The sequence below is a fragment of the Anarrhichthys ocellatus genome, unplaced genomic scaffold (assembly GCF_004355925.1).
Source record: "Anarrhichthys ocellatus isolate YVR2014 unplaced genomic scaffold, GSC_Weel_1.0 scaffold88, whole genome shotgun sequence".
Lineage (NCBI taxonomy): Eukaryota > Metazoa > Chordata > Actinopteri > Perciformes > Anarhichadidae > Anarrhichthys > Anarrhichthys ocellatus.
In genome coordinates this window covers 613,199-635,335 of record NW_022280118.1, presented here as the reverse complement: position 1 = coordinate 635,335, position 22,137 = coordinate 613,199, and the positions used below count along the sequence as shown (strand labels likewise).

Below are 22,137 nucleotides of genomic sequence, written 5' to 3'. Positions count from 1 at the left end.
GTGTGTGTGTGTGTGTGTGTGTGTGTGTGTGTGTGTGTGTGTGTGTGGAGGTTGAACACATCATCTGTCCGGCAGCCGCTTGTCGTCCTAATAACTGCCAGAGGATGCGCACAAACAGAAACACGTCTCAGGAAAACTGCAAATAACAAAAAAGGCGGCGTTCCCAACCCGTCCTGGAGTGAGAATCTCAGAGCTCAGTAAGAGGGCTGGCAGGTCTGGCTGCAGAGCGGCTGGAGGCGCTTTTGGAGACAAAACCCGTTCGCCTGGACCGTCTCCAAGAAGAAACAATGTGCTGTATTCAGACCCCTTGACAAGGTGTGGGGGGTTGAACAATGTTATATATATATAAAAAAGAACCGATGCAGCTGGTGCTCTAATGCACAGCCTGTAGATACACACCCCCCCCCCCCCCCTTTTTTTTTATTGAAAAAAATATCTAAACCACAACCTCGAAATGAATATGAGAGGCTGTTTTTAAACGATCATCAAAATGTGTGAGGATCCCAACAAATCTCATGTTCAGACTGTATCACAGCCTGATGTAGCTTCTTCCTCTGTGCCATTGACCTCCATTAAAAACACACCAGTGAGCCATCGGTGTTCCTTCATCACCAGGAACACACACACACTGGAGTTTATTTTGACTCTATCCGTTAGCTCCAAACTTATCCGCACATTTAACTCGCCCGTCGTTGAATTGAGAACACGCCTCCTTCTTATCAAGTCACTTCCGTCTCTATTGAGTCCTTAACGTCTTGGTTTTCTTACATCAAGGGACCAAAACAAATCTGCCTGTGTGGTGGAACAATTCCCACACAAATCAACTCGTTCCAAGAATTTTTCAGATTTGTTCATTGGTATGTTGAATAAGACGAACTGTTGCTCTAGAATCAAGAAGAATGACGCTCAGTTGTAGAAAAGTCTTGAAACAATTTGATTTATGTTGAAAAGACGTCGAAATGCTCTTCACAATATGAGGAACAAAGAAAATCTGCCTGTTCAGTTGGAATATTTCAAGTTGTTGCTAAAGCAAAGCAGCTCACCATTAACTCTCATTGTTCTTGATTGTTGAGCAGACACCCATTCCTTACAAAACAATTCTTATAAAAAATGTGTATCATTGAGAGAAGGGAAACAATATATTTCAACCTGCTTCCAAACAAAAATCAACTTGTTTCAAGAGGTTTTTTTGTCTGTATCTTTACATTTTCAACTTTAAGTGAGTAATAAGTAAATAAGCAGTGTGTGTGTGTGTGTGTGTGTGTGTGTGTGTGTGTGTGTGTGTGCTCAGCTCATAATGTAGTATCCACATGCCACCCCAATCGGAGGCATTTGCACGTATCAAGATGTGTGTGAGCGTCTTTGATCTATGAATAGTCAAAGTGGTTTTTTTTTCAATACGTGGCTCAGTAGGGGGGGGGGGGGTCTCCAGCCTCCCTGCCTCCTCCCCCCTCCACCCAGTCCTGCTCAGTAACCCTCTGAGGGTTTTTTATCCAAATAAGAAATGTTCCGTGAAGATGTTTTCTGTCCGTCTGTGTTCAGCTTCTCTTCTTCTTTGTTGCCGTTAAAAAACCCTGAGGACAAAACAAAAGAATATTTATAGGGCCACTCCAAATCTTATGGACTCATTTTACCTGCAGAGCCAAAGAATTACAGAAACATTCATCTAGATTTGGCAGCCATTCATTCCCACTTATTTTAATATGCTATGAAAATCAGTTTCAGAGACTTGAGACTTGCTCAACTTCTAATGTTTTTATTATTCGCTGGTGGAGCCCATTCATTGAGGGACCAATGGTCACATGATCTGCAGTGCCATTTGTCTTCAAACAAGATTGTGGACAGATGTTTTGAACCTCCATACTTTTCTGACTGTCAAAAGTCATCATGCTAAAATACATAGGCTTGTTGATTCATTCTTTTATCATGTATTCCTCCTTAAAGTCGTAGTTTTACCCTAAAAAACTTTACCTTTAAACTGTATTTCATTGAGACGCAATTGTAAAGCTGCTTTGGTTTTTCGTTGGAAAATGTAAAAATTTCTCAAACTGAGGAATCTGAAAAAGTGTCATATAGGTATGGGGTATGTTGTCTTCACTAGTAATACTCAGATCCAGAGATAGTGTGGCTCGTTCCCCACTTCACCACGTTTCTAGCTTTTTCCAAATCGTAGTGCCGTGACGCCTTTCAAGAACAAAACGCCGTCTGAAGGTTTCCTCGTTTTAGTAAAAACCTGCTTCTCAGACTAGATTTGAGGCTAATTGTGTTGTTAATACGTTAAATATTTGAGGTTTTCACAGCGCAGCTGCTCACCTCGCCGGCCTCCGAGTTTACGGAGACCTTGTGCTTTTTTTAAAAATCGCCTCAACAAGCTGTAATAACATTTTAACAGGAAGCTCTTCTCCTCTCTCCGCCTCTAACTCCTCCTCCTTTAGCCTTTTTAAGATCTGTGGATGTGTTTGTTTCTGTGCCTCCCGTCTACGCTTCATTCAGCCTCCCGTCTCCGTGTTGTGACACTTTTCTCTTTCAGCCTAATGTGTTCATTTCCTGCTCGGGATAAGCCTGGTTTTGTGGTGGTTGTGGGAGGAGGAGGTGCGGGGGGGGCAGGTGTAACCAACCCCAAATTGGGTCTAATCCACGACATGCCGTCTAACCACATTCCCACCTGGTAATAACTACACAGCCCTCATCAGCCCAAAAGCCACATAATGCACCTTTAATGCCGCTATAATCCTCCGCGCGGTGCGACCCAGAGCGCCAGTGTTTGCGTTCTGCGGCAGCTTCCCTCCCGCTCGGCTGCCGCTGGCCTGTTGCTCGGCTGTTTGGTTTGTGTGATTCTGGTCGGTCGCTGTGTTTATTCGGGGGCTGGCAGACCCCCACACAGAACCCCACACAGACCCCCAAAGACCCACATTCCTGCCTGGGAGCCAAGAAAGAGGCTGAACTGACAGCGAAGAGTCTCGGTGAGACTCTCTGCTGCAGCCTGAAATAAAACAACTCCAGAAAACACTTTATCTCTTTATTTTTTTCGTATCTTCTCTCCTTTTGTATCTGCTGTTTTCCTTCTCTCCATCAGTTTCCTCTCTTCCTTTCTGAATTCTTTCTATTCACCATGCTTTTCATTCTGTCCTTCTTTACTCACTTACTGACTCCTCTTTTGTTTCTGTTCTTTTTTCCTTCCTTTCCTAGTTTCCTTCTATGTGTCATCTGCGTTTTCTACTTCTTCTCCTTTGTTCCCCCTTTCCTTCCTTCATCGCTTCTTATTGCCTTCCTTCCTTTCCTACTTTCCTTCTTTGTGTCCTTCCTCTGTGCTTTCTACTTCTTCTTCTCTACCCTCCTTTCCCTCCTGCCTTTCGATGTCCATTCTTTTCCTTCTTTATTTTCTTTCTTTTCTTCACTGCTTCTAGTTTCCTTCCTTCCTTTGGTTTCCTCTTCTCTCTTATTGCCTCTGTGCTTTCTACTCTTCTCTTTTTCCACCTATTCCATCCTGCCTTTCTGTGTCCCATCTTGTCTTCTACATTCCGTCTTTCCCCGCTTCCTTTTTCTCTTCCTTCCTTTTATACTTTCTACTTTCTTTCCTATTTCCATCTTTCCTTCCTTCCTTTTTTATCTTTCTTTCCCTCTTACCTTCTTTTCTCCTTTCTGTTCTTCTCCCGCTGATCTAGAAGCTGTAAAACTTTTAAAATAGTATCCCTTTGGGGAGTTCTCCGGGCGTTTCTCTGTAGTGTAGAAATGTGTTCTTTTCTCTGTTCATGATACAAAACCCCATGTTAGGAAAAACAAATCCTGATCTAGCTACACTGGCATCTTTAAAAACAAGTTAGTAATTACTAAGTGTCCAGTTTTTACAATTTACTTTTCACTACTAGTTTTTTAATCATTACAAACTGTACTGTGCAGCCAAACTTTGTTCAAACTCAGAAACCTATTTCAAGATCTAGTGGAGATCCAAAGATACCGGATACGTTCGGCTCAGATGGCAACCTCCAGTTCTGCCGAGTGAAGCCAATGTGGAAGTGTGTTAAAACTTGCATCCTCTCTAAAGTCCAGCAGGGGGCGACTCCTCTGATTGTATAGAAGTCTATGAGAAAATGACTCTACTTCTCTCTTTATTTATTACCTCAGTAAACATTGTAAACATGAGTTTATGGTCTCAATCTCTAGTTTCAAGTCTTCTTCAATACAGTATGATGTTCATTTAGTAAATTACGGTCCATTTAGAGTCAAACAGACCATAAAGCAGGGTATGCTTTAGGGGGGGGGCTTACTGTGATTGACAGGTCGCTGCCGCTACCTGACCCGTATACGTCGTCTCTACGTCACTCCTCCGCATTCCAAATATGGTCACTTCTGTTCATCGGTTGCAGAAATAAACAACATTGCGACGGCCGTAATCCAAGATGGCGACGGCGAAATTGACGAACTTAAACCATCAAAATGTCAGTCCACAAACCGATGGGTGACGTCACGATTGCGTCGACTTCTTATATACAGTCTGTGGTTTAGCTGAATCAGTCTGTTTAACAGCTTCAATGAAGAGATGGAGCAACATGATACACAGTACATACATATATATATGTATATATATATACATATATATACATATGATACTGTTATCATTTTTCCATTCTTAAATCTACTTTTGCATTAACCTGTTGCTCCCTCCCCGTCTCACCACAACTCTCCTCTCTGTCCCTCAGGATGAATTCCATCCTTTCATCGAAGCCCTGCTGCCCCACGTCCGGGCCTTCGCCTACACATGGTTCAACCTGCAGGCCCGCAAGAGGAAGTACTTCAAGAAGCACGAGAAGCGCATGTCCAAGGAGGAGGAGCGCGCCGTGAAGGACGAGCTGCTCGGCGAGAAACCCGAGGTTAAGCAGAAGTGGGCGTCGCGCCTCCTGGCCAAGCTGCGCAAGGACATCCGGCCCGAGTTCCGGGAGGACTTTGTGCTGACGGTGACGGGGAAGAAGCCGCCGTGCTGCGTGCTGTCCAACCCCGACCAGAAGGGCAAGATGAGGCGGATCGACTGCCTGCGCCAGGCGGACAAAGTGTGGAGGCTGGACCTGGTCATGGTGATTTTATTCAAAGGGATTCCCCTCGAAAGCACTGACGGGGAGAGGCTGGTAAAGTCTCCGCAGTGTTCGAACCACATCCTGTGCGTGCAGCCGCATCACATTGGAGTTTCCGTCAAGGAGCTGGATCTCTACCTGGCCTACTTCGTGCACGCAGGTAAGTTCTCTTCTTCTTCTTTGTGTGTGTGTGTGTTGTGTCGCCGAGCTGCTGAAGCTGCAGCTCTTTGTTTGGTCTTTCGCAACATCTGATGCTCCACAGTCCTGTTTGTTGTGGCATTCTGTGATGCGTGGCTGAAAAGTGTCACATTACTTCAAACAAATAGCACCGATACTCTGGAACTTATCGACTGGTGACAGGAATCCTCGGCCAAAAATCGAGCATTTAGTTGTGATATTCGTTTACGGAACATTCAGAGCGTTGGAAAGATCCCTGACTGAAAGCAGTAGTCAATGTTAGCTACATGCTTTCCTGTTTTACACTTACTGTTTCTAGTTTCCAATTTGATTGTGGCTTGTAATCCGTCTACAAATCTGTCACATTATCTACTTCCATCGACGGGTTACGTTAGCTACCGGTCCAAGCAGATGTACTCTAACTTTGGACAATAGGTCAAGCAGCTTAATCATTCCAAAGAATGTTGGACTGTTTTCTTGGAGGGATTTAAATGTCAGATTTAAACTCATCGGGTATTATTGTCTTTTTCAGATAATTTTTTTGGGGAGCCTTTTGTAGATGGACAATAGCGTGGAGGCAGACAGGAAACAGATAGAGATAAAGGGTATGGCATGTAACAAAGGTCATGAGGCCGGAATTCAACCAAAGATGTTGCAGTTATATGGCTACAGATGCGTGTTTTCTAAAATCATATTTTTTTTGTCTTGAACATCAAAGTTCCTTCTTGACGTCGGAATCTTTTGGCAAACAATTTCACCTCGAGGTCCATTTAGTAGCTGTTTCTGGACCTTTCAGTCGTCTCACATGGTCATCAGCGGGTGCAGACAATGAATGACTGCGAAGGTGGACTAGAAGTCTTTTAAAGTGCTCAGAAAAAAAGTCCCATCTGCTGAGGAAGAACATGTGATTTGATTGAAAGCTTCAGAACTTCTTCTAAATGCTTGTTTCAAGATATTTTTTGAAAAGTAGCTGAAAAAGTTTCTGCTGAAAAACAAGTTTTCTCCAGAAATTCTCCAGATCTATTCTTTTTTAGGGTTCAGATACACACTCATCAGTGTGTCTGACACTTGTTTATCTGGTAGTTTGAGGATGAAGAATCCAGCTCCCTCTCCCAGCGAGCGTGTTATCAGCTGCAGACAGGCGTAATTTCATCAGCGGTCAGTAAAGCAGAAGTCTGAGGAAACAAGAAAAGGTCTGTGCCAGAACCCCGTCACCCTGGCGGGCCCCCTGAGAGCGGTAGCAGGTCGCTGTGTTTTCTGGGTGAAGCTGGCACACCTTCCATGTTTAAAAACAATTATCTTTGGAGTGATTGCTCAGCACGTTTTCCCCCGATTTGCCACTGATTCCACGGGAAAATGATTTGGCTGGTTGGAGTATTTGTGCGTGCAGCAGCGAGCGTGCAGAGGAGGCGTTTGGCAGACTGTATAAGTGCTTGGCACCGAGCTCCTGAGTTTGTTTGGGGATTTGGATTTTTCTTGAGAAAAGGAGGACGGCGTCGGTGTAAAATAATCCACAAGATCCACTATCAGATTCCTTCACTGGGAAAACTGATACTTCAATATGTTCTACTTAGCATTTTCCGTCTGTAATCAAGTCCCCAAAGTTTTATTTTCTGAGAAAAAATCGTATTCAATCTTAATCAAATATTCCAACCTAGTTCCAATAAAGGTTTCTGAAGTATTTTCTGAAGTCAATTTAGTTTTTATTGAATTTCAAAGTTAATTCTTGACGTTGGAATCAAATCCCCTCAATGTCCATTTAGCAGCTGCTTCTGGACCTTTCGATCACATCCCATGGTCATCAGCAGGAGCAGACGTTAAGCGTCTGGACTTTAAAGCAAAAGTGGACTAGAAGTCTTTAAAGTGCTCAGGAAATTTGAAGTGTGATGATTAAATTAATAAACTCCAGCCGCTGAGGAAGATCATGCGATATGACTGAAAGCTGCAGAACTGCCTCAAAATGCCCCAATGTTCCTTTTTTTGTTTGTCAATTTCTACCAGAAACAAGTTGATTTCTTTCTGCTGAGGAAATCTTTTTGGTGGGGTTCAAATGCAGACCCAACTGGAAAAAGAAAATCTTAAAAGATTAGTTTTTTTAAGAGGACATTCATGGGAACATTTTTAATGTCAGAAAAAGCAGTGACGTTTCATCCGGGATCCGTCGGCAGTCACAAACACTCGTTTGCGTTCTGGAAAGATCTCTGAACCATAACTCCAATAATTTCCCTCTCACCGACTTAAGCCCCCCCCCCCATGTGTGTGTTATCACAGTGCGGTCGCAGCGATCAGCTGTGTGCAGGTTCACACTGAGCTCCCTTCAGTCCAAGAGGAAAACGTTGCTGCTGCTGCTGCTGCAGTCGCCGTGTTTGCGGTTTTATTTCGAGGGTGGACGCTCGGTCGGAAAAGCTCTGGATCTTGGCACAGAGTGAGAAACCCTCAGTGAGGTTGAATAAACTGGGGTTTGGCTGCTTGTCACAGAGCATTTGTGGTGGCAAGTCTTGAGAATATGTTGGTTTTGGTTTTGTCTTTTGCTAAATTTAGGTTTTACATTTGATTCCAGAATGTTGAAGCCTTTTTGAGTGTTCAGGACTTAGTCTCTTGAGAGGGAGACGAGCAAAACTGGATGCCCTCCCACACCTCTTCGTCCGCCCCTAGTCTGGGCGAAGAAGGATCGGGTTTCTTCCTGCCTCTTATTTAAGGCAGCGGAGCTCCTCTGGAGCGGCGGCGTTGATTAAAAGCCACGTGAAGCTCGGACTGACCTCAGAGGGCTGGCAGGACCGGAGGCGTGGCCTGTCAGGACGTCAAAGAGTCGGTAATTAAATTCATGCCCGCATCGCTCGGGATGGAGGGGGGGAGGGGGGCTGAGGACCAACGGTGTTGCCAGCGGAAACCGCAGCGCACCACCAACCATTTATTATTTAATCCTGTGAGTGTTCAGCAGCGGGACGGTTAACAAACCTCAAAAGACGTAAGGGCTGAAGTTGGTTTCAGCTTGGTAGTTGAGCTGGTTGGTGTTCGTCTTCGTTTCTGCAGTTTGTCAGTGTTTCTGTTTTCACTTGAAGAGATTCTGTTGGCTGAAGTCCTGTTTTAGGACATTTATTTTTCTATTATCTTGCCGTTTTGACTCTGACTTGTCCTGCCGATCACACTTTTTATTCTCCAATTGTCTTTTTTGTTCTTGTCGTACTCGTACAGTAGGTGTTGGTTTTCCTTATAGTTCTCCTGTTGCTCTCGTTTCAGACCGGAGTGGCTACAGTTTTCAACTAGAGATGCACTGATACTGATATCGGATATCGGACAGATACTGACTCAAATAGTCGAATCAGGTATCAGCAACAACGGGCCGATCTGCTATCGGATACCTTAACAATTCAGTGCATTTATATCTATGTATTTATTTGTTACATTTCATTGTACAAAGTTAGGAAAACAAATCTGACACATAAAATAATGATCCCAGTCACTTCCACACAGCTCATTAAATAAACACTGCTATTGGATTGATATTCTGTATTAGCGATACCCAAAGTATTAGTATTTGATCTGAACTGAAAAAATCAGATTGGTTCATTTACCAATGGAACATTTTTTTAAAAGAACATATTTAAGTTGCAAAATTACTGAATACTGAGTGCATCTGCAAAATATTTGCATATTTTATTTAATTTCTTTCTGCATGAATGACATTTTTATGGTCGTGGTTAGACTCTCGCAGCTCTCATTAAAAGTTGAGGGAAAGATGAAGTCCTGGTTAAATGTTGCACAGAAAGGATGTGTTTTTAACCATATTCAACCAAAAGTCATCTTTCCTGATCCTTAACCAGATGCTTTTATTGTGTAAATCTAGGCAGGATGTGAACCCTGGTCTCTGGGGTCCAAGTCCTCCGCCGGATTTGGTCATTTGGGGACAAAAGGTCATTAGGTTGAAAAGTGAAAGTTCTTTTACTCAGTTGACACTTTAAGCCATTAAGTAACAAATCATTCTGTGGTTTGAGCTTCCTAAATGATGAATGAATGAATCATAAATAACAACTAGAAAATTCCTAAAGAAATTTTGACAGTGTGGCTTCTACTGCCCGAAGAAATCGCAATATATACACACGCCAATGTTACCGGTAGTGTCGTTCAGGCTCAATTGAGATAGCGCTACTCTCTTTTCTGCATTTTAGATTCATACTCTTGGATTGAAACTTGTATTTGTGGGGCTTTTATTTTGAAAGGGTGGAACTGGGTGGGTGAGAGAGGGGGAGAGGAGACAGAATCATAATGTTTGACACTAAAATGAGAGGCTTCATCACAAGCATTCCAGTTAGAATTCATTCTGTGGGGCTTTTAATTTGAAATGGGGGGAGGGGGGGGGGTGAGAGGGGAAAAGTCCTCTAAAAATATCTAAGACCTGAATGACTGTATGATAGAGAGAGACACAGAGAGAGAGACAGAGAGGAGAGAGAGGCTGAGTGAGACAGGCAGACAGACAGTTAGATGGACTGAGTGAGTGGGTGAGACAGGCAGATAGACAGTTATAGGCTTTTATTTTAAAATGGGGGGGGGAGTCCTCTAAAAGTCTCCAAGACCTGAATGACTGTATGAGAGAGACACACACACACACACATACACTCCTCTCCCTCTATCTCTCTGTGTGTGTCTCTCTCTGTGTGTGTCTCTCTCATACAGTCATTCAGGTCTTGGAGACTTTTAGAGGACTCCCCCCCCCATTTTAAAATAAAAGCCTATAACTGTCTATCTGCCTGTCTCACCCACTCACTCAGTCCATCTAACTGTCTGTCTGCCTGTCTCACTCAGCCTCTCTCTCCTCTCTGTCTATCTTTCTGTCTGTCTCTCTCTCTGTGTCTCTCTCTATCATACAGTCATTAGGGTCTTAGATATTTTTAGAGGACTTTTCCCCTCTCACCACCCCCCTCCCCCCATTTCAAATTAAAAGCCCCACAGAATGAATTCTAACTGGAATGCTTGTGATAAAGCCTCTCATTTCATTTTAGTGTCAAACATTATGATTCTGTCTCCTCTCCCCCTCTCTCACCCACCCAGTCCCACCCTTTCAAAATAAAAGCCCCACAAATACAAGATGCAATCCAAGAGTATTAATCTGAAATGCAGAAAAGAGAGTAGCGCTATCTCAATTGAACCTGAATGACACTACCGGTAACATTGGCGTGTGTATATATTGCGATTTCTTCGGGCAGTAGAAGCCACACTGTCAAAATTTCTTTAGGAATTTTCTAGTTACTTTTGGTGTCCATCTACTGGTGCGTACTAGATGTAGGACGTAGAAGTGTTTGTGTGACTTCATCTCACCTCACGTGGTCCTTCAGAAAGCTTCTCCGGCAGCACAATTGGAGGATATCATGTGTCGGGTGAGATAACCAGGGTCCAACCTACAGAATGTGAAGGTTTCCAGTTCACCTTACACGACCTGCAGGGTTGATACCACGCAAACAGCAAGCGTGCATCACGTGTGTGTGTGTGTGTGTGTTTGTGTAAAGACGTCTGACCCACTTCCCTCCGTCCTCCTAAGCTCTTAAAGAGATTTGGAGCTTCGTCTCTGAACTAATTGCCGGAGCTCTGACCAGCCGACCCCTAAACTACACACACGACTCCCCGCACACACTCACCTGAACACAGTCACTCATGCACATGCAACACACAAACCTCTGCTCCACCATCTTTGACGTTTCCGTGAATTCAAAACACGTTAAGACTCTCGGAGCTTTATTTCCCATTCTCGCGATACCAAATGAGCAGTTTCATGAAGGAACTATGGCGGAAAGAAAATAGTTCCTCCATGAATCTGCTCACAACAAGGTCTGTGGATTGATCTGGAGTCGCCGGGTCATGAGTTTTTCAAATCAATATATTTTTTTATTTTGGGGGTTGAAGCGTCCCTTTATGTATCTGTTTAATGTTTAGTATTGTAGGACAAAATGCAGCAGGACTCACTGCTTTTACTTCTCTGTTGTTTCCCCAAGCTGGAGGCGTGCTGCGTTCAGGAGCTCGCTAGATAAAAAATATGTCGGGATTTAAGACTCAAAAGATTTTAAGTGGAAACTGTGCATCTTGATCGTCATGTGCAGAATGATGTAGGGCGCGTGGAAATCTAAAAGTCAAAGAAAGGAAAGTTGAACCAGCAAAAAAAACAAAACAGGGAGGCAGAATGACTGAATATGAAAACGGCAGCTTTTAATTTGGAGCTCCATAAATCAGTGAAATGTTGTGAAGCAAAACCTCTTCAAAACTGTCGGTGCAGCTCGGGGGGTTTGATCCGCCGCTCCGCCCGTATCCTCCAGCACGAGCGCGACAAAGATGTATCAGAGTGATGTAACGTGAATATCATCTTTTGGTTTGTGTTATTCAGTGCAAACATTGTGGGGCTTTATTTAAGATACATTCTTTTTTTTTTTTTAAAGGAAGATGCTTTAACAAGATATCTTACAAAATGTCTATATCCGCAGAATTAATAACTGTTCTCTGGACAGTTTTTTGTGTCTTTGTTTTTGTGCAGCTGATATCCAGATCAAACTGTAACAGAGAGCAGAAAACGCAAACTGTCCCTTTTAAATGTGACATTTAAAGACAAAATCAGTTCTCAGCAGGTCTGATGAAGATTCCTGACGCTACCAGAGAAAAGTCAAAGATGGCGACTTGCGTGCGCATGTGTGGTTCTCGTACGTTTTCTTCTATTCCTATTCTTCTTCTTCTTCTTCTCCTTCTCCTGCCACTGCTCCAGTTGTCGTCACGTGGAGCCGTTTAAGGCGTAAAAACAACCCCACATACTTGTGTTGTGGTACACACTGTGACCACGGGAACACCCCCGACCCACCACACACACACACACACATTGTACCATTCATGGTCAATGAGCTTTGGGGCTCATTCATAAAGAGGAACACATGGTCGGCGCTCTGTCAGCAGGTCGACCACAGACGGAACGCAGAAGAAGAAACAAACCTGTTTTTCTACAGCGTGGGGAAACAAATAAAACAAATTAAGTTACGAGAAGCAACGACAACGAGCTGGTTTTGATTCAAAAAAGCTCAGTGGAACTGTTAAATCCTCCTCCAAAACTCAGGACCAAAAACATATTTTACACGATCAATACGTTTTCTGACAGAGCTAAATCCCACCAACATGTCTCCTCTATCCGATCATATTCAAATGTAATTATAATAAAATATAAATAGATTGTGTGTTGAAGACATGTGGACTTACTGATAATAAAAAAAAATCACTTCAATTTAAAGCTTGAGCAGGAGAAATAAAACGGTTTTGGGTGAAATGAAGGAGCAGTTCAGAGCGTTCAGGTTGGTGTCCTCCTCCTCCCCCCTCCCCCCCTCAGTGAGGCAGATATCAGCTGATCCCTCGACGTGCGGCGAGGTGAAGTCAGGTAATCCGGTTTAGAGTGCATTGTCAACGTCGAGCTTTCGGCGGATTTCCCCACTGCAAATATTCCAGCGGATTTCCCCTCTGCAAATATTCCAGCTTGGAACATATTTCTGCTCTCGCTCAAGAGGCTGCCAGAGCCGACTGATCCCGAACACAACACAAACAAACATAGGACACACACACACTGTACCTCTGCGTTGAGTAATGGCGTCTGAACTTGATCTTGGACTTTCATAGAAATAAACACCGGTTTGTTTTTTTTCGTCTTGGGAGGGGGGGTAAGAGACTGGAGGACAGTTGGATCAGATCAGAGCGAACAGTAACACGACAGCAGCATGTGGATGCTCCACAAATATACCAGCTGCCACAGTGGAAAAGAACAGCAGTAGAGATGTCATCAACATATTGATTTATTCTCTTGTGATGATGATGATGATGATGATGATGATGAGCCATGATCACTGCTGCATTACAACTGGACCCTACCGGACCTGATCAGACCTGAAGGTCAGATCTTAGCAGTGGATTGGTGAAGACCATTAATTCTGCATCATTGCCCGTTAATGGGAGGTAAAATTAAAGGAGTCAAGTGAAAGAGGAGAAGCAGAAGGGAGGAAGAGGAGTGGAGGAGAACAAACTATGAGCTTTTTTTACACCTCTATTTATCTTATCTTTGCTCTCCTTTCTCCACAATGTTCCCACATTTCTAATATTTCTTCTTCAGTCCTGTATTTTCTGATTTGATTTCTTTTTCTTCTTTTCTCTTCATCATTGTTTCTCATTTTCTTCTTCTCTTCTTGTATTTGTCCTTTCCCTTCCTTTGCATCTTTTTTTCATTCTTTCTCTTTCTTCTTCTTCTCCTCCTCCGACACACACACAGTCATATTAAGGTCTTTTTTTTGCGGAGGTCGTCATGTAGGGATGTAGGTAGCGGTGAAATGTGCTGGCTCTGTGAAGCTAAGGACCCCCCCCCCCCCCTCACCACCCTGATGATGGCGGGGGGATCCTTAGCTACACAGACCCTCACCAGAGCCCCCACAGCAGGCCAGACTGTGTGCCAGCCGTGCCAACAAAATGGTGTCTGGCTCCTGCTCGGTGCTTTTTTGTTCGCGCTGAAGCTTCAGAGACAACTGAAAAAAACAACAAGCTGTGATTTTTCATTTCTGTGTTGCCTGAAAGCAGAAAAAACTGGACAAAGATGCGATCTATTTTGTAATTAAATGAAGAGTCAACTAGGTTTTAGCAGTAAAAGTTGTAATAATTAACAGGGCAGTTAAAAGGCCGTTACACCAGGTTTACACATCAATAAGGCTGTTAGTGGTTAGTTCACGTACACCCTGATGATGTCATCAGGGTTGTCGATGGACTTGGAGGCCACCAACGGAAAGCGTGTGTCTGTGTTAATATCCAGTTGCATTATGGGAAATGTAGGATCCAGTGTTTTGGGACTAGAAGTCAGGACATCTGCACGTCTGCTGCACAGATTCTGTTTTTGATCTCAGCAGCAAATCAATTAAGTTGCTCTTTATAAGTACTGACGAGTGTTAGTAGTATTTGTTTTATACTCTCATACAGCTCTGAACTCTTTACGTAAAGTCTCAAAGTCGCAGTGAAAGAGATGTTTTTTTAACCAGAAAACTACTTTTGACCTCTTGAACTCTTCTGACCTTTGTACAGGAGACACATCTGATTCCTTCTTACTGAATCCGTGCGTGTATCTGTCTGTTCGTCCATCTTGAAAGGCTTAGTGAGAGAGTTCTGTGCCAAAAAAACCCCACAAACCCTGTCTCTCTCTCACACACACACATACACACACTCCCATTGTGTGTGAAGCCGTCGGGATGCTGCTGTGTGAAGAGAACGCCGACATGAACCAGGACAGCTGCGAGCGTCTGCAGGGAAAGTCTCCACAGATGGTGGAAGGAGAGACGCTCCAGAGTGCCGTATGGCTGCTGAAAAATAGAAGAAGAAGAAGAAGAAGAGAAGAAATAAGGTCGGAGCGATGACGCCATGTTGCTGTTGTTCTGCTTTTTTTCTAGTTTGGCGAGATCGTTCCAAACGCTGTGTTGATACATCGGCGGTCTGTTAGCATCAAAACAAAAGTCAAAGAAGTCTTCTCTGAAGTGATGGCGCCCCCTGATGGCCGGAGTATCAGACGTAAAGGTCAACGGTTTTTAAACAGAACAAAAAAAAGTAATATATTTTGAAAACAAATTGAAGACAAATGTCTCCTATAATGTTGCTAAAATAGCTTCTGTTTTTATTAACCTACCATTAAAAATACAAATAGTTTTGCATGTTTTTGTTACTTAATGAACGGACATCCCATAATTCACAGGTGAGCTCATGGTCAACTAACTATGAATCATGAGACAATTCCCTGATTTAAAGTAATAATCACTTATGTTTTGTTTACACAACTTTTTAGCATTAAAAGACCCCCCCCCCCCCAATGAAAAGAACCCCCATGATGAATGCCTAAATGTTCCTCAATGTATTTTAAAACGAGTGTGACATCTGGCTTATGGAGGAGATGTGACGGATCCGTGATAAGGAGAAGATGTGTCCTTTTGTCTTTAACAAAAGTGGCTCATTAGTTAGAATCTGATGAGAATGATCACTTGATTAATTACACTGTGAATATTCAGTGGGTTTTTTCTTTTTGAGGGGAACGACTTGGCAGGAGAGGAGGAGGAGGCGCTCTGCGTGAGACCTGAACAACTAGATAGCCTCGCACACCCAAACACAAAGAAACGTTAACAAAATATCTTTGTTTTCATCTCCGGACGTAGAAGAGCCGCAAAGTGAGGTCGCTTTTTTCGAGCTATTGTTTAGGGGATTAGAACTGAGCAGAAAGTAGATGTAGGTGAAGGGACACGACGGGAGGGTGAAGGAGAAGAGGACAGCTATGTCCAAAAGAGAGAGAGAGAGAGAGAGAGAGAGAGAGAGAGAGAGAGAGAGAGAGAGGGGGAGGGAGAGAGAGAGACAGAGGGAGAGGGAGCTCTTTGCATATTTGAGGAAAAACTGTCCAACTCTTTGGCCCGAGTCCAGGAGGTGAAGCACACAAAGAGCTCATTCTGTGGAATCAGGACGCCTTTTCTTTTGTTTTTGTTGTTTTCTGTGTGTGTGTGTGTGTGTGTGTGTGTGTGTGTGTGCGTGTGTGTGCGCGCGCGCGCGCAGTCGACACCGTCAGATGTTCATTTTTAATTATTGACAAGTGAAGGATTAGTGGAGGTGGAGGTTGGGGAGCTGATAACTGAATTATTGAACTGTTTCTCTCCAGCGCTGCCCTCGGTCGCTGCGTCTGCGAGCCGATGGGGTTGGGGTTGGTTGGTTGGTGGCGGCGGTGGGGAATAAAAGCGAGAGCGGGGATAATGAGGCTGTGGCGGCTCGCCGTGCCAAGCCACAAGGCGCTGGCAGCCCTCGCTGTTTATCCCAACGGAGCCGCCGCGGACGCTGCTGCTGCTGCGGTCGGGAAGGAAAAACTTCTAAAAATCATAATTCAGAGCTGATCCGTGACGCGTGTGTGTGTGTGTGTGTTGCAGTTAACCAGATCTATTTATCTAACTGAGCTCTGTGCACTCTTTAAGCTGCTGTACATTGAAAGAATTCCTCCGATTCCAACTCAAAACCAGTCAGTTTATTTAGTCAAACTGCTGTTATGGCGCCAAAAGTCGAGATGCTTCAAGTTTCACCTTTTTTAGAGGCAAAAAGAAAACGGACATCGCATGGTCAAATTCCCCAAAATACTGGATCCTACGTTTCCCACAATGCAACTGGGCAACTGTCTTTTATCAGAGTCTAAAGTAGAGAGATCATCTGTGCTGTGACGTGCTGTTACAATGCAGACAGTGTGATGTTGTGTCCTGTTCCTCAGTAATGGATTCCACACTTTTTGTGAGCCGCTGTTGCCTCCGTGTGTGTGTGTGTGTGTGTGTGCGTGCGTGTGTGTGTGAGCTCGTCCAGGTCGCCAGCTCGTTAGCGGTGTGTGATCGGTGCGTCCGGCTCCTCCGCAGGCGGCCCCTGGCGGGGGCCCTCCGTCTCATTCACGCACTTAAAGCAGAAAAGTGTTTTCAGAGACGAGACAAAAGCTCCACTTGATTAAGCTGCGAAAGTGTCTGGGAACGTGGGCCCCGGTGACCGAGCTAATTGGTAAAAACCTACCCCCTCCCTCACCCTCCTCACCCCATCCCCGGGGTCTCCCGCACTTTAAAAAAAAAAAAGAAACCCAGACAACTCCTTTATTGTTTTTTCTTGTTTTATTGTTTTTACTCGCTCACCATTTTCGCTCCTCTTCCCTTGAATCGCAGCACAATCTTAATTACAGTAGAGCCGCTGTGTGAGGAGACGCAGCTCTGAATGGTGACGGGAGGAGGAGAGGAGAGGAGAGAAGAGGAGAGGAGAGGATGGGACGAGGAGTCATACGTTTTTTTTTGCTTTAAACTCAGCCGCAGATTCTGTTCTGTTCAGCTTGCGAAGTTTGACTCTGCAATTCGAATTATAATATGATTGATACTTGGCTAATGATGCTATTGTGTAACACTACAAGAGCAGCATGAACATCGAAAACCTGCTAAAGGACTTTAGTTCTGCACTTATTGAAAGTGAATTTGTCCTGTTATTCACAAAGACAGTTGGTTTCACTTTAATGAAGGAGTCTGCACTGAGGTTGTCAGTTTGAAAACGCAGCTTTAGTGCCTTGCTCGGAGGTCGCCCCCCCCCCCCCCCGCCTGTTGCTGGTGTCATCGCAGAGAGAAAACTGAATCAATCACACACCTCATCAGCTGTTTGACCCTGCTGACCTCTCACTCCTACACCACAGTGCCTTGGAGCAAGGCAGTCCTCTCTCCCCCTTCTCTCTCTCTCTCGCTCTTTCTCTCTCTCCCCCTCTTTCCCTGTAGGACAAACAAACAGGACTCTGATGATAAGAGCATAGATTGTCCCCGCTGACGGACGGGGTTTCCAAAGGATGACAGCAGGGGTCGACCGCTCGATGGCCACACACACAGGACACACTCTCTCTCTCTCTCTGCACATATATTCTCTCCCTCCCTCCCCTCTCCATAACCCGCTCTGCGGCTTCTTGCTAATTAAATTCCTGCGCTGTCCATTAGATGGATAGAGTGAGCGGGACTGCTGACTCAACACAGGTAGGGCCGCTCCTCGCTGTAATGGCTCGGAGAGCTCGAGTGCCCGAGCAATTCATTTGGCCGCCCCGTTTTACACATCCCTGGGTCACCGCAGGCTTTCAAGGGTGCAGGGAGAGAGAGAGGGGGGGGGGGGGGGGGGGGGGGGGTTATAAGCTAATACCGTCAAAACGCTTTAGTTCTAAAACGGACACTCGGCAAGGCTGTGTCCTCTAAAATGTACTGACATGCTCTTTTACTGTCGGCTCTCTCGCTCTCTTTCAGCTGCAGGACTCAACTTGCTCTCCCGTCTCTCTCACCGGTCGGATATATGTTGGGTGTCTCTTGAAAATATTTGATATCAGTGTCTATGTACTACTGTTTCAGCCTCAACAAGTCCTCCGTGATTTTCCATTCGCCTTTCGGAGCGACTGGCATGAATCTGTGGTTAGATGGCACATTCTCACCACAGTGCGTCAAATACCGCAGCCAGGTCAGTGCTGATTAGCGTCAAAGTTATTGAGCTCTACGTACCTCTCTAGTGTCAGTTTTAGACGGGGCGGAGACGGCGTGTCGATATTCGCTTGTTACATGCATAGTGTCTTTTCAGAGTGAACATCTGTCTTCATAGGGAGTTCAACAAACCTATGTAGTTAGGTTAAGGAAAAGAGCTTTTTTGATGTTAACTTGACTGACAAACGACTGACTAACGGATCATGTGACTAGCGACTCATGTGATTAGTGACACAAACGACTCAGGTGACTAGCAACTCAAGTGACTACTTACTCATGTGACTAGCAACATAAATGACACGTGACTAGCGACATAAACGACCCATGTGAGTAGCAACACGTAACTATAACTCATGTGACTAGCGACACAAACAACTTACGTGACTAGCAACTCAGGTGATTAGCAACTCAGGTGACTAGCGACACAAATAACTAATGTGACTAGTGACACAATCGACTCACGTGACTAGCAACTCAGGCAATTAGCAACTCAGGTGACTAGCGACACAAATAACTAATGTGACTAGTGACACAATCGACTCACGTGACTAGCAACTCAGGTGACTAGCAACACAAATGACTCGCGCGACTAGCAACCCATGTCACTAGCGACACAAATGACTCGCGTAACTAGCAACTCATGTCACTAGCGACACAAATGACTCACGTGACTAGCAACTCATGTCACTAGCGACACAAATGACTCGCGTAACTAGCAACTCAAGTGACTAGCAACACAAACGACTTACGTGACTAGCAACTCAGGTGATTAGCAACTCAGGTGACTAGCAACTCAAGTGACTAGCAACTCAGGTGACTAGCAACTCAGGTGACTAGCGACACAAATGACTCACGTGACTAGCAACTCAGGTGACTAGCGACACAAATGACTCACATGACTAGCAACTCAGGTGACTAGCGACACAAATGACTCACGTGACTAGCAACTCAGGTGACTAGCAACTCAGGTGACTAGCAACTCAGGTGACTAGCGACACAAATGACTCACGTGATTAGCAACTCAGGTGACTAGCGACACAAATGACTCATGTGACTAGCAACTCAGGTGACTAGCGACACAAATGACTCACGTGATTAGCAACTCAGGTGACTAGCAACTCAGGTGACTAGCAACTCAGGTGACTAGCGACACAAATGACTCACGTGACTAGCAACTCAGGTGACTAGCGACACAAATGACTCACGTGATTAGCAACTCAGGTGACTAGCAACTCAGGTGACTAGCAACTCAGGTGACTAGCAACACAAACGACTCTGTCAAAGTGTCTAGCGATTCAGGAGTGATTTCGAAAACATGTGATCTAAAAAAGAAATAATTTTTACAAACACTGGGTCACTATACATCTGAAAAAAATCAGAACACATCCAACCAGCGTCCGTTTTGCCGTCACAGCTGAACTCTAAAAATGCTGTCAGCTCCGTGCTCAAGGGCACTGCAGCAGAGAATCCAGCAGTGGGACAGTCAGTCAGACAGTCGCTGGAAACACAGCACTAACACGGACCAGGAACAAAAATTTGTCTTGGAACCAAACCACAGGCAGCTGTGAGCTGCACATGAGCGTTCAGACTGTAGCTGATAGAAACATCAGAGCGTCTCCGAGCTGTAAACACTGTGGAGGAGAAGCTCAATGAGTTTATTTTTGGTTTATGAAGCGTTTAATTAGCTGCAGCTAACATCCTACACCGATATACCCGACTGATATCATGCAGTCGTATGATTCACAGTATTTAATGCAGAACTGACCCATAAACTTCTTTTATGGGGAAATGTTGTATATATATTTGACTTGTCCTTTAATCTCAGCAAATTTAAATGAAGTCTACCTTAAAGTTCTCAGTTTAACGCTTAAAATGTACCGTAACTTGCACATAAATTCCCCTAAAATACACAAATGTGTATTCACTTGTAAATAACATTGACTTTTTGTTATGGGTGTATAAATTATCAGATTCAGTTTCACCTTAATCTCAATAAGACAAATACACAGATCCACTAAAGCACGCAGGACTAAGTTGCAGTGTTGTTCGTAATACTTTAATTCACGCATCACAAATTGTACACCATAAAGTGGATTAATGTGGAATAAAATACGCATTTTGAAGGATTTTGAATGTCATCCCGTAGGTGAATCCGTGGCTCTGTGTTGCCTCCTGTCCCTCCTGTCTTCTGTAACTTCACACCTCCCTCCCGGGGGGGGGTGTTCGGGGGCCTGTATGCAAGACGCAGCAAGTACTATTTAGGAAGTGACAGCTAATAAACAATGAAAAATTTACGCGAGCGCCTCAGGACGGACAGACAGGAGGACATAGAGGGGGGGGAGCTGCTGACTGGACGCTTAGAATGCCTCCGTCATGCGACGGAGCAGATTTCTATTCTCATCTAGAAACTCTGAACGCTTACAAAATCATCGTCCAGTGTTTGTTTGACCTCTAGGTGAAGTCAGGTGGACTCTCTCAGGTGGACTCTCTCGGTTGAGTCATCGCTAACATTGTGCGAGAAGAACATAGCAGCAGATCGGCTCTTAAGCGTTTGAAGAAAAGTCATGTTTACCAATTTTCTCTTATCTATGGCTGCTGCCAAGAAATCCACAACGAAACATCCAATCAGAGAGCTCCAGATTCAGTTTTTAGACATTTGAATCAACTCATTTTGATCAATTTTGGAGCAATTCAGCAAGCCACGCGGTGGCATTCAGTGCCCTCACCATCGCAGCGGCCACTGAGGCTTATGGGTAGCGCAATACGATCTTGTGTTTCAGGAGGTTTTCTTTATCGTGATCTATTTTTTTTATGATAATCTGGCTAGAGATAATCCGAGTGTGTGTGTGTGACATCAGCCCATCAGCTATTGGTCGGCTGTTTGCTTTTCCCAGCAGCCCCTGGGAGGTTCCCAAGCCGCCTCATCCTCCTCCCTCCTTCATCCTCGGGCCTCCTCTATTGTGTGGCCCAGAACAAGGAGAGCTCCTTCATCTCCCCCCCCATCCTTAAAGATACGCTCTTAAACCCCCTCCCTCACCTCTCACCCCTCCGACTCGGAACAAACAAGAAATTAGAAAAAACAACAACAACATCCCGTCGCCTCCTCGTCTTTGCCTCATTAGCATGTCAATCGCTGCTCAGCCTCTCCGCTCTCCTTCTGCTCCCTCCATCGCCGAGCGAGGGGGGTCATCTCTCTTCTTCCTCGTCTTCATTACAGCAGCGGGAGAAGTAGGGAACAAGCTAGTAAAGCCTAGTGAACGGATGAAGGGACGGTGTTAGGAACGTGGGATGGAGGCGAGGAAGGAGAAAAGTGAGAGGAAGTCTGAAGGAGGGAGGTGAGAAAGACAGGAAGGAATTAGGAAACGAGAGAAGGAGGGAATAAAGGAGATAAAGAGAAGAAGAGGAGTGCAGCTGCCTCCTCATTCCCACACTCTGTCTTCCTCCAGGCTGGTTTGTTCTGGTCCAGACTTCATTCACTTTCCGCCTAATTAACATCTCATCTGCATAACTTGTTGCTGCCCCCCCCCCTCCTCCTCTTCCCCTCTCTGAAACAATGGCCACCAGACCGAAGAGAGACTTAATCCAGAAAGCCTCCGTGGTGCAGATAAAAGCGATCTGTGCTGTCGAACCACTCGCCTTTCTCCTCACCAATTAAAACTCGTCTCGGCGGCGGCGTGTGAACGATGTTTGTTTTCTCGGTGAAGCTGTTTACCTGGAGCGCTGAGTGATTTGCGGAAACATCCTGCGGGTGAGGATCTGTGAGGATGCGGATGGCGTGTGAATATACGTGGCAAACCCCCCCCAAAAAAACCAACAACAAATAAGGCATTTTGTTTCCCTTTTCGATGTAA

The 22,137-nt window shown here is 44.7% G+C and overlaps 1 protein-coding gene across 7 annotated transcripts in view; it reads left to right on the top strand.

Moving 5' to 3' along the window:
- Positions 1-22,137, top strand: part of nfia (nuclear factor I/A) — a 175,054-nt gene that overhangs the window by 55,293 nt on the left and 97,624 nt on the right. For 6 of the 7 annotated variants that reach the window (XM_031875271.1, XM_031875269.1, XM_031875274.1 and 3 more), the window contains exon 2: positions 4,701-5,229. In XM_031875271.1, coding sequence (XP_031731131.1) covers positions 4,701-5,229 — 529 coding nt within the window. Of the gene's footprint in view, positions 1-4,700; positions 9,316-22,137 lie in introns of those variants that run through there. The other variant, XM_031875276.1, reaches the window with a different exon arrangement.